The 16,268-nt window shown below is 45.2% G+C and overlaps 1 protein-coding gene and 1 long non-coding RNA gene across 2 annotated transcripts; one reads left to right on the plus strand and one right to left on the minus strand.

The window, feature by feature from the left end:
- Positions 1-4,895: 4,895 nt before the first annotated feature.
- LOC133150530 (uncharacterized) lies at positions 4,896-6,430 on the minus strand. The gene is made up of 3 exons (XR_009713788.1): positions 6,310-6,430; positions 5,848-5,908; positions 4,896-5,738 (listed from the first exon to the last, which is right to left on the minus strand). It is a non-coding gene; the product is annotated as an uncharacterized LOC133150530 (long non-coding RNA).
- Positions 6,431-12,331: 5,901 nt separating this feature from the next.
- Positions 12,332-15,950, plus strand: pim1 (Pim-1 proto-oncogene, serine/threonine kinase). Its single transcript, XM_061265162.1, has 6 exons — positions 12,332-12,771; positions 12,980-13,080; positions 13,182-13,232; positions 13,329-13,695; positions 14,355-14,531; positions 14,619-15,950. The coding sequence occupies exons 1-6, from the start codon at positions 12,699-12,701 to the stop codon at positions 14,831-14,833; spliced, it is 984 nt and encodes a 327-aa protein (XP_061121146.1). The 5' UTR covers positions 12,332-12,698; the 3' UTR covers positions 14,834-15,950.
- The last annotated feature ends 318 nt before the right edge of the window (positions 15,951-16,268 follow it).

Raw genomic sequence — 16,268 nt, forward strand, 5'->3', positions numbered from 1 at the left:
CTCACACCTTCTTGAATTTGTCTACACTGTTTTTGCCATTATTCACATGTCCTGAATGTTGGTAGTCACCTAAATGTTGAACAGAGGGTGTGTTTCTACCGAAGTCAAATTCCTTGTTTGGCACGCTCAAACATGGCGAATAAAAAACTCTTGAATCTTGAATCTTGAATCTTGAAGTCGAAGCTGATCACTGGAGTTTTCCGATTACGTTCAAGTAAAAGTAGATTCTGGGAACCATGAAAGTATTATTGGATCTTGTGCAGTATAGCGCTGTATACTGATCTACATTTGAATTTATCTAATGAGATACAATGTAAAAAAATGTGTAAAATAGTGTGTGTATAAACAATGATATTGGTGGTTTTTATCTACAGCACTGTTCGTGAGGTTGTATGTTTAATATGTTTAATTAACTCTTGTTGTAGTTTATAGTGGTGTATCATGCTGAGAGTTGCTGGATATTACAATTCTCAAGATACAAATTTTAAAGGATTACATATTGACTATTCATGTGGTCTCGGTACAACAATTTGGAAATTTTGTGACAATCAAAGCACTTCCTGTCATGATTGTTTGAAGAATACAGGATGTTGTGGATTCCACATTGCTCATCTACTTCCTCCATGTCATTTGTTTCTAAATTGTCCCTAATGTTTATTTACATCCATACCACCAGAGAGCTGGTGTTTTTTTCACTCATTTTAATCACAGAGGGGAAATCATCTATGATGACATGGCAACAGTATGTCATCGGAAGAGAACAGTTGGAGGAAAAGGAAGAGGGAGTAAAGGATTTTTTTTTGCATAGCATTCATGCCCAGGGGACAACATGGCAAGGCGACGCCTGCCGCTTTTCTCCTTCAGGGCAACGGCTCAGGGTGGGTGGCTTATCCTGCCGAAAGCTGCATTGTGTCTCAACTATTCAAAGGTTAATCCACTCATCAGGCAACGGAAGTTGCAATTCCAGAAAATTGACCTCTACGAGTGACTTGTACGGGACTCAATGTAAAACATGGTGAGGGTGTTTTGATGTGGATATATTTAGTATATAATAGCATATATATATATATATATATATATATATATATATATATATATATATATGGCAAGGCGACGCCATATCATAAGATATATATATATATATATATATATATATATATATATATATATATATATATATATATATATATATATATATATATATATATATATATATATATATATATATATATATATATATATATATCATAAGATATATATATATCATAAGATATAGATAGATATATTCCCAACGTATGGGAACCCAATCATAAAGCTCGGGCCTTTTTTTTTTTTAAGATTCTCTGTTATAACAATCAAGTAGAGGGGAAAATAATCTGGACTTCCTGATATGGGGTTTCCCAGGGAAGCCGCATTCAGTCATTTCTGGGTCATGACATCAGTGGCAGCAACATAGAAGTGTTTTGATTCAAGGGGAGGAGATGAGGAAGCTGGTGGGAAAAAAAAGCCCACTGCCATCACAGCAACAACAATAACTCCCTATCCTGGGTGCCAATGGAAATCAGCTGAGCACAATGTCACAGGGGTTGGGGCGGAGGCGGGGTTGTATTGACAGAGTAGAAAATAAAACAGTTACCGTCTTTTAAATACAAAATGTAGAACTAAAATACGGGACTATAAATCATATGGATTTTTTTATGCTTCCATGAACCTTTAGCGGATTCTTATTCATCCGAAATGTTCCTTCTAAGTGATTGAAAGTTCCATTAGTAAACAGGGAAATAGAAAAAGCAAAACCCTTTTTTTGCATTTCCGGTTAGGAATTAAAAAGAATTGCCAACATGCATTGACAATGAACAGTAACAGTGGCGAGTTGTTTGGGTGACGACATTTAATATGTCACCACTCTCAATTTCTCACGAGGATAAATGTGTACAAACCTCAGTAGACAAGCCACCCCCTCTCCTCTCTTAACCTCCGTGGGAAGGTGACACAAGAAGCCTTCTTTCTGGTTCAGCACATTCCTTGTCATTTTGCCAGGCTTTCTGAAAGACACGCGTCTCCCCATCATCGGTGGCCTCTCTTTCGGACACTTTTGTTTTGGATCAGAACAAAATATCTTCACAAGTGATTACCGACTATTGGTGTGGCAAAATTGTCATCTTGATAAATGTTTCAACAATGCAATGTTACTTTTACTGAGTCATTGTTGTGAAAATGTGCCAATTATAGAGAAGCAGGTTGCGCAAGTTGATGGGGATTCACCGGTTGAAAGCCGAGCATCGAACAAGTTGTTGTTTGTTTACATGATAACAGATCCTAATCGTGGCTCCAATTCTTTCGTTTTAATTGAATTGTAGGAACATGCAGTCTTGCCATATCGCCTCTTGAAATGCTGCAATTTCATTAATTACTACTCAATCTACTTGCTTTTCAATACCAATCACAGTGCATTACTTTCTGGGCCAAATCTTAACAGAATTTACTGAGTGCAGGTTTCCCCAATAAGCTGAAACCAACCAAAAATGTTTGTTTGCAAGTTTGGTAGAGAGTGTAAATCTGAAACAATCCACCATTACACCTAAGTTTGCGTTAACTCTTTGAGGAACTGATCATGACAAATTACAGACGAGCCTATTCATAGGATACTCGAAAATCCCCTCTGTCAACAGTATCATTACCAGCAAGAATCTGGGGGATAAAGCCAGAGGTCTTATTTCCTGTGATCTCAACTCACATAAGGACAAGTCTGCATCTGACAGCAGTGGCAGCGTTGTAAACACACCATCATTCCCTTTTTACACACAGATTACAACTACCCTTAAAAAGACTCAACAATAGTCATAAACAAACCATTCAGTAGCCAAACCCCTAATTGAGACAAGTGGGGATAATTTCCTGGAAGAGTAGTACGAGTGGTGCTGGGCAGGTATGTTGATCACCTTTGACCCCAAAGCAGCCCTGTGCTGACATGAAAGTTGACCCATGGTGACCCTTGAGGGCCTTAACAGGCCTTTCAGTGAATGCTTAGCCACAAAGGCCACACTTTGATGTCCCCTAAAGCACTTTTCCCATGGCCTCGCTAGTCAAGATTCCTTAAGATCGGGTGGTAGGGTGGGGGGCTACCTGAGGAGAGGTCAGGCCACACTGGAGGTTACCCACCGCACAGCTATTCCCTTTTCCTTTATGACACCTCTAAAAATAACTAACACCCTAGCCCCTTTCCTCATCCGGTCCCCTGCAACACACATATGCAAACTTTCACACATACTGATGACTTCCTTATTTGGGAGGAGTTCAAACGACTTGCCGGTTAATTCCAAGCCTCGGCGAATCATATTTCAGAGTTTGCGTGTTTATTTGTGTGGGTTTAAATGCGTCAGAGCGGGGCGGTCAAGTTCGTAGCTTCTATGGCACTCCGTAGTTGAGTGAGCAGCTGCCAACCATTAGTCTCTCCTCGGGCATCCCTCTGTGGTGAGATCACTGCTGGGAGAGGATGAACATATTAAACGCAAGACCACACGGAACCAGAATAGTTTGGCAATAATAGGTATGTTTACAAGTTCACTTTAGGGCCACTCACTGGAGTGCACACTATCTTTGAATACATGCACGTGACAAAAGTCAATTAATTGACTGAAATATGTACACGCACATTATCTGAGCGTACGAACGGGGATGTTCTAAATTTGTTTGCAGAATACACACTAATTCAAGGATGAAGATAGTGATGATTCACACATTTGTCTTTATGCACGCTTGCCGCACCAATTTGTACGTACGCTCGGATTGCTGAAGGAGGCCCATTGTTTGCCTGTCCCATCAGCATAAGTGACATGGGCAGGCTTTGTTTGTATGAGAGGGGTGAGGCTGGTCCTCACGCTGTGCCGCAGGGCAGTATTACAAGCCTCCTCTAATTAAGGGGTAATCTTTTTCAATCACTGTCATGGCACACACAACACCAGGAGACACCTGGCACTGGTTCGCTTCTATCCGTCACATCTCCACGATGACTTGCTGTCAGAGGAAAGTGTAGCAGATGATTTTTAGAGTGCTTTGGGCAATTTACCTGGAGCGCTTCATGGCATGATTGCCTATTGGCTACGTTTATGGTTCTTGTGCGAGACGGACTTTTCCCCATTATAGCCTTATTATGATGAGGGTGGCCTATTTTCCCTGTTTATTTCTATTTAAATTCGATACATGAGCAAATATATCTGTATTACATATGTAAACACTGCCACAAATAGGAGCAAAATTGTAATCATGTTATCTGGGGGAAGGAGTTTAGAATATTACAACACAAGGCAAGTGACAGAAGGACATTAAAAGGACTTGCAAATAAAAAATAATAGACAAAAGATGGAAGGTGTTGTACATAAATTAGATATTGCCATTTTGGAATCAGGTGGAAAGGACTGCTTTAAATTATGTTGCAGAACAGCCTCATAAATTGCAAGATGTTGATTATATTGACCCTTGTTGCATTATAGATTGGGAAAGGGTATTGTAAAAGGGATACAAAGGATTCTGGACCCATTTCTGGTATTTTAAGATCTCAGAAACATCCTAACTCTCCCAAGAACAACACAATGATTGCTCTGCAATTGTCCTCTTTAGGATTAAGATTATATTCAAATCATTATCAGGCATATTTGAGTCAGTTAAGGTTTTGTTGGGTCCACCCGTGTAATATCTGTGTTTTGCCTAATAAGGGATTATTTCAATATTGGAAAAACAAATATGATGTGTTGGTTGGACACCTTGCGGGTACACCGCATTTTAAAATGTTATCCAAAATATTTTCTTTTCAGATTATTTGAAATAGTTTATGCAAATGGTACTAAGTATAATTATTTAAGTCATCAACTGTTAGAGAATAATGTAAAGTCAAGTCAAATTCATTTATTTAGTCCTTAATTACAAAAAGAACTTCACATGACAATGATCATGAACTTCATGACATATCTTAAACATACCTCCCAATGATAACATTTAAAAAACAACATCAATATTTTTGTTAAAATGGACTTTTCCAATCCATCATGCACAGCAGCATTTCAAGTGATTTTGTAAGTTGGTTTAGCGAACAAGAAAATTATCATTTGTTGCAGCATTAGGAGCTCGTATTTGCAGAAATCAAAAGATATGTTAACAGGTGAAGTTTTATTTGAGAGAAGCTACACAAGTCTTGCATTCATTGAATTTGTAAGTTCCTGGACAGCTTCTGCTTGATTTTATATATACTATATATTTTTTTGCGGGATGTCAGAATATCCACCCAGATCTGCTGTTTGGATGTGAAATGCCTCCCAACCCCTTAGACTTTTTGCTTAAGGATGCTTCAAAGGTTCTCATTAGGTTGATCGTCAGGGGAGGATGGGGGGGCCACACACGCAAATTTCTCTCCTGTTGCGGCCATAGGAGGCCATGATGCAGATGAAATTCTTGCAGCATAAGATGGTGCATTGTCACAGATGGCTTTATTTTGCAAAATTCTGTTCTTCATTTTGTGCCATCGAAGAAAGCAGTCGATCAGAAACTCCATATACTATCAGGGCTTATTGTCACACCTTCAGGGACGCGAACGGGGACGATCAGCTCGCTGCCCGTGATTGTGGCTCAAAATATGTCTCGGCTACTTTCCTGATTATGTTGCAGCTTTGGAATACGATGGCCATCCACCAACTATACCACACGATTCCATCCTTTTGGACCATTTGACACACCATTGGTGGCTATGAGCAGAAAATCGGGCACAGAAGAAATACTCAACTTGCCAAATGGTGACAGGAAATTTCAGCCCGATGCTAGCAATATGTCATTTTCTCCAAGATCATGTTGTACCTCATTGTTGGCTTGGGTTCACTTTTCCTGGCACCAGCAGGTGGGATTTGTTTCCAGACTGCTGCAGCGGTGACAGATTGGTCACCGTGAATGATGGACACACAAGTGGTTGAGATGGAAACAAGTGTCAGGGACATTTTTTTCCACGTTTCCAAGAAAGACACAAAGTAGCAACAGGAAATGTGAACTGGGTTAATATGTTACAAGTGTTGGCTTCAGTTCCAAAGCTCTGGGTTACAAACTTGGGTGTTTAGTGTTTCACGCTTGAGTGGGTTAGTTCTGGGTACCCCAGTTTCCTCAAAATCTCCCAAACCGTTCATGACATTCAGGGCACACATCCATGGAACCCTTTGTCCCGTCAAGAAAATGGAAATGCGCCTGTTTTGACGCCAAGCACGGGGGTTAGGGCAGAGGAAGAATATTATGCAAGTGACTGTGCTATTTTCACTCAAATCGTCTAACCTTTCATTGTGCAAGTGAAACGATGGCATATAGGGTGTCAGGATCATAGGTCCACAAGAAACTGATCTTGTTTGGCGCTAAGAAGCTGTTTGCCTACGCTGTCTTCAAATCCAAAGGAAGCAGTGCAGCTAATAACAACTCCCGCACCGCCACTCGCCCCTGACACATGGGCCGTCATTTGAGCCCTGCTGACCACGCAGGCGGGCATAGCTGCAACCCCGGAGAGACGCACTCACCACTGGCATTTCAAAGGCCTTCCACTGTCATACCGTTTGTCTTGGACCTCTCCATTTTCACACACCTCTCCAATGGCCCTGACTGGATATGAGCTCAACACATGCATACCCCTCTCAGAACCTCTCAGGACTGGGTAAAACACATGCTTTCACACAAATCCGACAATAGACATCATGCATGCTTCTCAGAAGTCGCTGCAAGGTATTCACATACAAGAGAGCATCTGTTCGATCAGCTTTTACATAGTGCACTCTGTACCAATTATTATAATGCTACAGAAAAGCCTCAGCTTTATTTCTGCCTGATTTGCATATTTTCTTGGAACATTTCAAAGGTATGAAGGGAATGTGCCACAGGCATCCCAAAAGCAAGTATGAACATTCCGATGTTCTCGTCGTCATTCCAGTCAACAGTTGGGAAAGCCCTCAGCCCACCACCAGAAACAAAGTTTTTTTTTTCTTAAAAATACATTTCATTTAGATGTGATTAAATAAGCTTTCCTTTTCATTCATACCGAAAATCCTTTAGCTGTTATATGTATACGCTCACACTATTCTCAGGCAAACCTCACCTAATACAATTTTGCTTTTTTAATAATAAATAATGCCAATTGCAAAAAATATGTATAAAAAGATAAGAATTGTTTTGATTTCATTTGAACTTTTAAATCTATGATCATAATGTCGCTGCTTGGGGAGCATTAAAGCTGTGCCCACTGAAATTCAATAGTTCTACACGAGTACTGCAAACTACATCCACAACAGAGCAATATGGCCTTAAAATAAAATCAGTTTTGTTTTGTTTTTAAATGTAAAAATCAAATTTTTTGGTTTGAATTGTTTTGGAAGCACATGCCTTGGGTAAAAAAAAAATTCCAATGTGTCAATAAATCTTTTGCAACTAACGACAAACTTTGTCTTTGTCTTGTTTTCCAATGGGTTCCATCCGTGTTATTTGCAAGATGTTTGTTTCTTTGCAATAATTAAAGTCACCATGGGTTTGAAAAATACTGACTAACTTATTAAGTTGCCAATACTGAAACTGTGATTTTCTAACTATGCTCCTTTCTGTCGGCAGTCATGTTGTAATGCTGCATTACAGCTGGGAAGCCTTAGTTTTCTGACCGAAAACGTGAGCTGGAATGCCACTCAAACTGGGAGGTCGAACAAAGTAAAAGAAAAAATAACTACCTGACTTTAACAAGTTACAATGCACTCCCACTCAAACTGGGAGGTCGAAGAAAGTCAAAGAAAAAATATCTACCTTACTTTAACGAGTTATGGGGCCCGGCCGGGCAAAGCCCGAAAAGGAAATGTGGGTCCCCCTTCCCATGGGCTCACCACCTGTGGGAGGGGCCAAAGGGGTCGGGTGCAGTGCGAGCTGGGCGGCGGCCAAGGGCAGGGACCTTGGCGGTCTGATCCCCGGCTGCAGAAGCTGGCTCTTGGGACATGGAATGTCACCTCTCTGGCTGGAAAGGAGCCCGAGCTGGTGTGCGAGGCAGAAAAGTTCCGACTAGATATAGTCGGACTTGCCTCCACGCACAGTTTGGGTTCTGGTTCAAGCCCTCTCGAGAGGGGCTGGACTCTCTTCCACTCTGGAGTTGCCCACGGTGAGAGGCGTCGAGCAGGTGTGGGTATACTTATTGCCCCCCGGCTGGGCGCCTGCACATTGGGGTTCACCCCGGTGAACGAGAGGGTAGCCTCCCTCCGCCTTCGGGTGGGGGGACGGGTCCTGACTGTTGTTTGTGTCTATGCACCAAACGGCAGCTCAGAGTACCCACCCTTCTTGGAGTCCCTGGAGGAAGTGCTGGAGAGCGCTCCTTCTGGGGACTCCATCGTTCTACTGGGTGACTTCAATGCTCACGTGGGCAATGACAGTGAGACCTGGAAGGGCGTGATTGGGAGGAACGGCCCCCCCGATCTGAACCCGAGCGGTGTTCTATTATTGGACTTCTGTGCTCGACACGGATTTTCTATAATGAACACCATGTTCAAACATAAGGGTGTCCATGTGTGCACTTGGCACCAGGACACCCTAGGCCGCAGTTCGATGATCGACTTTGTAGTCGTGTCATCGGATTTGCGGCCGCATGTTTTGGACACTCGGGCGAAGAGAGGGGCGGAGCTGTCAACTGATCAGCACCTGGTGGTGGGTTGGCTCCGATGGTGGGGGAAGATGCCGGTCCGACCTGGCAGACCCAAACGTTCTGTGAGGGTCTGCTGGGAACGTCTGGCGGAATCCCCTGTCAGGAAGAGCTTCAACTCCCACCTCCGGCAGAACTTTTCCCAGGTCCCGGGGGAGGCGGGGGACATTGAGTCCGAGTGGACCTTGTTCCGCGCCTCCATTGTTGAGGCGGCCAAACGGAGCTGCGGCCGTAAGGTCATTGGTGCCTGTCGTGGCGGCAATCCCCGAACCCGCTGGTGGACACCGGCGGTAAGGGATGCCGTCAAACTATAGAAGGAGTCCTATCGGGCCGTTTTGGCCTGCGGGACTCCCGATGCAGCTGACAGGTACCGGATGGCCAAGCGGAACGCGGCTTCGGCGGTTGCTGAGGCAAAAACCCGGGCGTGGGAGGAGTTTGGCGAGGCCATGGAGAATGACTTCCGGACGGCTTCGAGGAGATTCTGGTCCACCATCCGGCGTCTCAGGAGGGGGAAGCAGTGCAACGTCAACACTGTTTACAGTGGAGATGGCGTGCTGCTGACCTCGACTAGGGACGTCGTGTGTCGGTGGAGAGAATACTTCGAAGACCTCCTCAATTCCACCGACACGCCTTCCATTGTGGAGGCAGGGCCTGGGGACTCTGAGGTGGACTCTCCAATCTCTGGGGTTGAAGTCACTGAGGTAGTTAAAAAACTCCTCGGTGGCAAGGCCCCGGGGGTGGATGAGATCCGCCCGGATTTCTTAAGGGCTCTGGATGTTGTGGGACTGTCATGGCTGACACGTCTCTACAGCATCGCGTGGACATCGGGGACAGTGCCTCTGGATTGGCAGACTGGGGTGGTGGTTCCCCTCTTTAAGAAGGGGGACCGGAGGGTGTGTTCCAATTACAGGGGAATTACACTCCTCAGCCTCCCTGGGAAGGTCTATTCAGGGGTGCTGGAGAGGAGGGTCCGTCGGGAGGTCGAACCTTGGATTCAGGAGGAACAGTGTGGCTTTCGTCCTGGCCGTGGAACAGTGGACCAGCTCTTCACCCTCAGCAGGATCCTCGAGGGTGCATGGGAGTTCGCCCAACCAGTCCACATGTGTTTTGTGGACTTGGAGAAGGCGTTCGACCGTGTCCCTCGGGAGGTTCTCTGGGGGGTGCTTCGGGAGTACGGGGTACCGAGCCAACTGATAAGGGCGGTTCGGTCCCTGTATCACCGATGCCAGAGTTTGGTCCGCATTTCCCGCAGTAAGTCGGATTCGTTCTCAGTGAGGGTTGGACTCCGCCAAGGCTGCCCTTTGTCACCGATTCTGTTCATAGTTTTTATGGACAGAATTTCTAGGCGCAGCCGAGGCGTTGAGGGTGTCCGGTTTGGGGACCTCAGCATCGCGTCTCTGCTTTTTGCAGACGACGTGGTGCTGTTGGCTTCTTCAGGCCGTGATCTCCAGCTCTCACTGGAGCGGTTCGCAGCCGAGTGTGAAGCGGTCGGGATGAGGGTCAGCACCTCCAAATCCGAGTCCATGGTCCTCGATCGGAAAAGGGTGGAATGCCCTCTCCGGATCGGGGATGAGATCCTGCCCCAAGTGGAGGAGTTTAAGTATCTTGGGGTCTTGTTCACGAGTGAGGGGAGGATGGAGCGCGAGAGCGACAGGCGGATCGGTGCAGCGTCGGCAGTAATGCGGACTTTGTACCGGTCCGTCGTGGTAAAGAGAGAGCTGAGCCAAAAGGCAAAGCTCTCAATTTACCGGTCGATTTACGCTCCTACCCTCACCTATGGTCACGAGCTATGGGTCGTGACCGAAAGAACGAGATCCCGGATACAAGCGGCCGAAATGAGTTTTCTCCGCAGGATGTCCGGGCTCTCCCTTAGAGATAGGGTGAGAAGTTCGGTCATCCGGGAGAGACTCGGAGTAGAGTCGCTGCTCCTCCACGTTGAGAGGAGCCAGATGAGGTGGCTCGGGCATCTCATCAGGATGCCTCCTGGACGCCTCCCTGGGGAGGTGTTCCGGGCATGTCCCACCGGTAGGAGACCCCGGGGACGACCCAGGACGCGCTGGAGAGACTATGTCTCTCAGCTGGCCTGGGAACGCCTTGGGATCCCCCAGGATGAGCTAGATGAAGTGGCTGGGGAGAGGGAAGTCTGGGAGTCCCTCCTGAAGCTGCTGCCCCCGCGACCCGACCCCGGATAAGCGGAAGAAGATGGATGGATGGATGGATGGATTTAACGAGTTATAATGCATCCCGCTCCCAACCCCACTGTCAGGATCGGAATGGAGCAGGGTGACCAAATGAAAATAACATATACACATAATAAAACAACCGGGGACGAGTCGTGACACCCACCCCCGTGAAGATACAGACTGTAAGCGGAAAACCGTCATTTACAAGATTATGGAAAACAAATTTCTATTTATTATTGCATCAATTTAGTGGGTCGACATAACGGAATTTGCACTGACTGTGTGAAATGTTTGTGACATAAAATACTCATTCATTCATATGAATAATGCAGAATATGAAGGCAGGTTTGCTGGAAGTCAAAAGGCTTTGCAATTGTAACTAGTACAATTTCAGTGGAACAAATCCGACTACTTTACTAGAATGCAATGACTGTAAAGAGATTATATCAGCGAGAATTTGCTTAAATTCCTCAAATTAAATGTGTGTGCACCCGTTTGATCACTTGTCATTCAAAGTTAAACCAAACTGGAGCTTTCACGCTGCGTGGGTGTGGATGCCGTGGGGGTGGGTGGTTGTGCATGCCTTTCAAACAATAACTTCGCGCGGGAAAATGGGAGCTCAGGGATGGGAGGACCAAAAACAGGGGTGGGGTGTTGGTGGGGGATGGGAGTAAATGGAGAGCTTTTTATCTCCAGTTTCCCACATCCTGTGAACGGCTCCAAACGCGGCCACCCAATTTGAAAGAATGAGTGGAATGCGTCCATTCAACCCCCCCTCCCCAACCCCGTTCTTTGATGCACCAACCGCTTAAGAGGCATTGTCAGACAACTCAAATAAAGACCATAGTCCCGGACTTCACTTTAGCCAATAAAGCTCCGTGTTTAATGCAGAAACAATCAGGTAAATTGCAGGGGGTTGTAGTAGTAGGAATGCAGTTGATGGACTTCCCCCGGTTTATGGTATGCGGATGCTTTACTTTTAAAAGCAGAAATGTAAACATTGCAAATATCAAAACAGTACCACTTTTTATCCTTACGAAAAAACTGTAAAGGGAACATGATCAAGTGTAACTTAAACTGCAGCTGTGAGCACGCGAGTTTGTGTTTCATGCGCGCTCTCGCCAGACTGTCGTCAGTTTCCCGCTAAGTGAGTCTTAAGGTGGGAACGTGGATTTGAATGCCCCTCTTCTCTTTCTCCAACATGAGTTCATAGCGCCTAATTCAAAGCCCCCCCCCACACACACACACACCACACACACACAGACACCCACACACACACATTTTGGCGCGTTTTGATTCCCGCCACGTCTGTGTCTGGCGGGCTGGGTTACGGAGTTCACTCTATTTTCATGCCGATGATTGACGTGAGTTTGGAGCGGGAACTCGCTGTCCTATTGGTGGGAGGGCGACGCAGGGCGTGGTTAGTAACGCCCATTACTACCGTCTTATAACAGTTCTCCCCCCCCAGCCTTCTATTACCAAAGCCGGTGTCTGAGAGCTATCCTCGGACTCGCAACGCCGTCTGTTTATGTCGCCGATTTGTACTCATTTGTTTACAAAACACCGCGGCGAGGCTGTGAACGTGCGTTTTGTGTGAACGTAAACACGCTGCCTCTCGCCGGGACATCGTCCACTCTTTTTTGCTTTTGGGACGAAAGCGGGTTTCCCATTATCCGGATGAAAGGATCCCTAGCGCATTTTTGTTCCTGCGACGTGGGCACGAGACACGGGACAACCGCGCCAACCGGATTCTAACTCCAGCTCGTCAAAGCCCAGACGAACATACATCGTTATTTTTCTTTTTTGAGGGGACTTCAGATAAAGGAATGCTGCTTTCCAAGCTCAACTCTCTGGCCCACATTTCCAGCGACATGCCTGTGAAGCCGCAAGTTCATCCAGGTTAGACGCCCTTCTTTTTTCTTTTTTTCTTTTCTCGCTCATGTTTTTGCGCCGTCATGGGGGACAAGGCGCAGTGATGGCAGCCTGCTCTCAAGGGCGCCACTCATATACGACCCGAAGTAAAATTGTACCTATTCGTGTTTACGGAGCATTTGGATGGTGATTTGGTGGTTGATTGCAATGTGTGCATGTGTGTTTGTGTGCGCAGCGAGGGAACCCTTCGAGAAGCTTTACCAGGTTGGGGCGGTGTTGGGCAGCGGGGGTTTCGGCACCGTTTATTCCGGCACTCGGACGTCAGACGGAGCTCCGGTTAGTATTTCGTTTTATTATCAGTCTTATTAATATACTGTGCATATAAATTTGGGGTTGGAGAATTCTTTGTTTTTTTACGTTTATTCTTCTTGGCTCAGGTGGCTGTCAAACATGTCGCCAAGGACCGCATCTCCGAATGGGGGGAGCTGGTGAGTGATGACGCACCCTTTATTTACTGATTTAGTAATTTTTGTGAGAACGTGAATTGACGTGTGTACCTCCTCTTCCTCCTCCCCCCCCCCCAGCCCAATGGTTCCCGGGTCCCGATGGAGATTGTGCTATTAAAGAAGGTCGGAACGGGCTTCAGGGGCGTCATCAAAATGCTGGACTGGTTCGAACGAGTGGACAGCTTCATTATCGTCATGGAGAGGCCCGAAAACGTCAAGGATTTGTTCGACTTCATCACGGAAAAGGGGGCGCTGCCCGAGGAGCTGGCACGCAGCTTCTTCCGTCAAGTGCTCGACGCCGTGCGTCACTGTCACAGCTGTGGCGTGGTGCACCGGGACATCAAGGACGAAAATATCCTCATTGACCTCCGGACCGGCGAGATCAAGCTCATTGACTTCGGCTCCGGAGCCCTGCTGAAGGACACGATTTACACAGACTTTGATGGTGAGGCATCAATAACAACATTTGCTTCCCCCACCCCTTTGTAATCGTCGTTGAGTTTGATTCTATTTCTAAATTGCTAAGCGGATGTTTTGAAGTTGAATCATCCTGCTGTAGTAGCCCTCGAATACAAGCCCAGAAATAATGCGTCCACTTTGGTGCCTCCCACTGGTTGAACGGGGTATTTTTACAACTCAAAGTTTGTAAACAAAGTCACATGGCTGCTCCCCCCCCGCCCAGCGTACTCGCTATTCTCTCACACACACATGCCTTGTCACGCTCCCTGGCACCTGAGCCAAGATAACACATGCACAGAGGATTAACTTGATGCACATTTTCCATTTGGGACAACATTCTTTATACCTACTGTTAAGGTTGCAAAGGGGTGGAACATTTCTGGAAAGTTGTGGGTAAATTTCAAGGGAAATGATCCAAATTAGGGGTAACTACTTGGACCATCGCCACGCTTGTATAAAGTCTGGTTGTCTTAGTCAGGATTTTGTTTTAAGATGATGCTGAAGTAATAATTGTGGTTTATCCCCATGGACATTTTCGATTTTTGGGCATTCTCTAAACCTTGCAAACCTTTTGTTTATTTTAACCTCAACCCTGGTGTTGCTCACAGTGTTTATTTTATTTTATTTTATTTTATTTTATTCAAGGCACACGAGTCTACAGCCCACCAGAATGGATCAAAAACCATCGCTATCAGGGGCGCTCAGCCACAGTTTGGTCGTTGGGTGTGTTGCTATACGACATGGTGTGTGGAGACATCCCATTCGAACACGACGAGGAGATCCTCGGAGGGCAGGTCCTTTTTAGGAGGAGAATCTCTGCTGGTAAGACGCACAAATGGTGATTCATAATTTTGCCATTTTTCTCGTGTTACAATAATGTGACTAACCAAATGGTCACCCCTCCTGCAGAGTGCCAGCAGCTGATCAAGTGGTGCCTGTCTTTGCGGCACACCGATCGGCCGTCCTTCGAGGACATCATCAACCACTCATGGATGCAGAGTACGTCCTCCTCGGTGCCGCCGCCTGCACCGCAAACAGACATGTCGAGCGCAGAGATCGAGTTGCACAGCATCAGCCACGAGCCGTCGGCCTTCACGTCATCCTCTGTGGCTGTGGTGCTGTAACGGTGGAGAAAAGCATCACAACCTCGCCATCCTCGTGCCTCACTTGATTTACTCCCTTTGACCACATCAAACCACCATCGATCACCATGGGCTCCGGATGCCTGATTGTTAAACTGTGGGAGGGTGTGCTCTGCTTGCAGAACAGCACATGTTGCCAGGAGAGTGCGAGTTATGTAACCGTTCTGCTGTAGATTTGTTCCTAAAAGTGCCTTATGAGACTGTTGGGGGATTTACCTGGAAATACTTGAATATTTGGAATGCAAAAAAGGCTCATGTTAATGATAGTCTTTTTTGTTCCTTTTTTTTTTTTTACTATGCTAAAGGCTTTATCTTTCCACTCATGGGCCTAGATCAGTGAAGCCTATGCCATTACATTACAACCACTACTAGTACTACTGCCCAATCCAATCTCATTAGCAACCAGACGAACCTCACGGATCCAGCAGCATCCTGTGCAAACAACAACACTGGATTTACCTCACCTTCTTTTAAACCACAGCATCTGCCTTCTTCCTTCCTCCCTTCCTTCACGTGTCACATCCACTCTTCATTGCAAAGTAATCCATACCGTAATGCACCATCCTCTGCTCTCCTGGATGTTTTGAAAAAAACATAGTGCCTCACACAGGTCTTAAACTCTTAGTGGGAGGTATGAATCGTATAATATGGTATTTATTTTTTTTTCGCGACAAACTTCTTATCTAGATTTTATTTATTTTATTTATGAGAAGAATTAGGGCTGTTCATATGTTTCATTCCACAGTCACTGAAGGGCCCACCATTATTTAAGAGACAAAAGCAAAAATATGTTTTGACCATATTTATTATGGCTTGAATTTTGTGTTTTTAATAAAAGAGAAGACACATGTATGTTTGTGTATGACCTGTAAATAACTTGTAAATAGTTCCCAGAGCACTTCCATGTTGGTGTATTTGAACACTGAACGTCTACTGATGAACTGTTGGATGCAATGTGTTTGTGTGTATGAAAGCGAGAAACCTCATTTGGATGCAGCTTTGATTGTTTATTTCCTTAAACCATTCAGATTAGAATTGTAAATTATGTTAGAAATTATTTTTTATACAACTTCAATAAATATTTTTGTTACAAGGATGACTCTGGAGTCTTGTGTGTTACTTCAACACTTGGTGGACAGATTGTAGATGGAAATTGTGTTGTAAACATATGGGTAAATGGCTACTTTACAATAAGGTTGGATACAATTAATTTGAATATTTGGTTTAATTTTTGAATCATATACCTTAGTTTCTTAGTTCTTAAAGTATTAGTGACCATCTGCTCGCAAAATAGTGAGCCCACATTTACCCCAACACGCCAGTAGCCTCATAGCCCGGCTTGCCTTTCATACATAGGATCAAGTTATAGTAACCGCAATATTTAAGATGTAACAATCTAAACAAATGAATGGTAAAT

This window comes from Syngnathus typhle, linkage group LG2 (genome assembly GCF_033458585.1).
Source record: "Syngnathus typhle isolate RoL2023-S1 ecotype Sweden linkage group LG2, RoL_Styp_1.0, whole genome shotgun sequence".
Taxonomy (NCBI): domain Eukaryota; kingdom Metazoa; phylum Chordata; class Actinopteri; order Syngnathiformes; family Syngnathidae; genus Syngnathus; species Syngnathus typhle.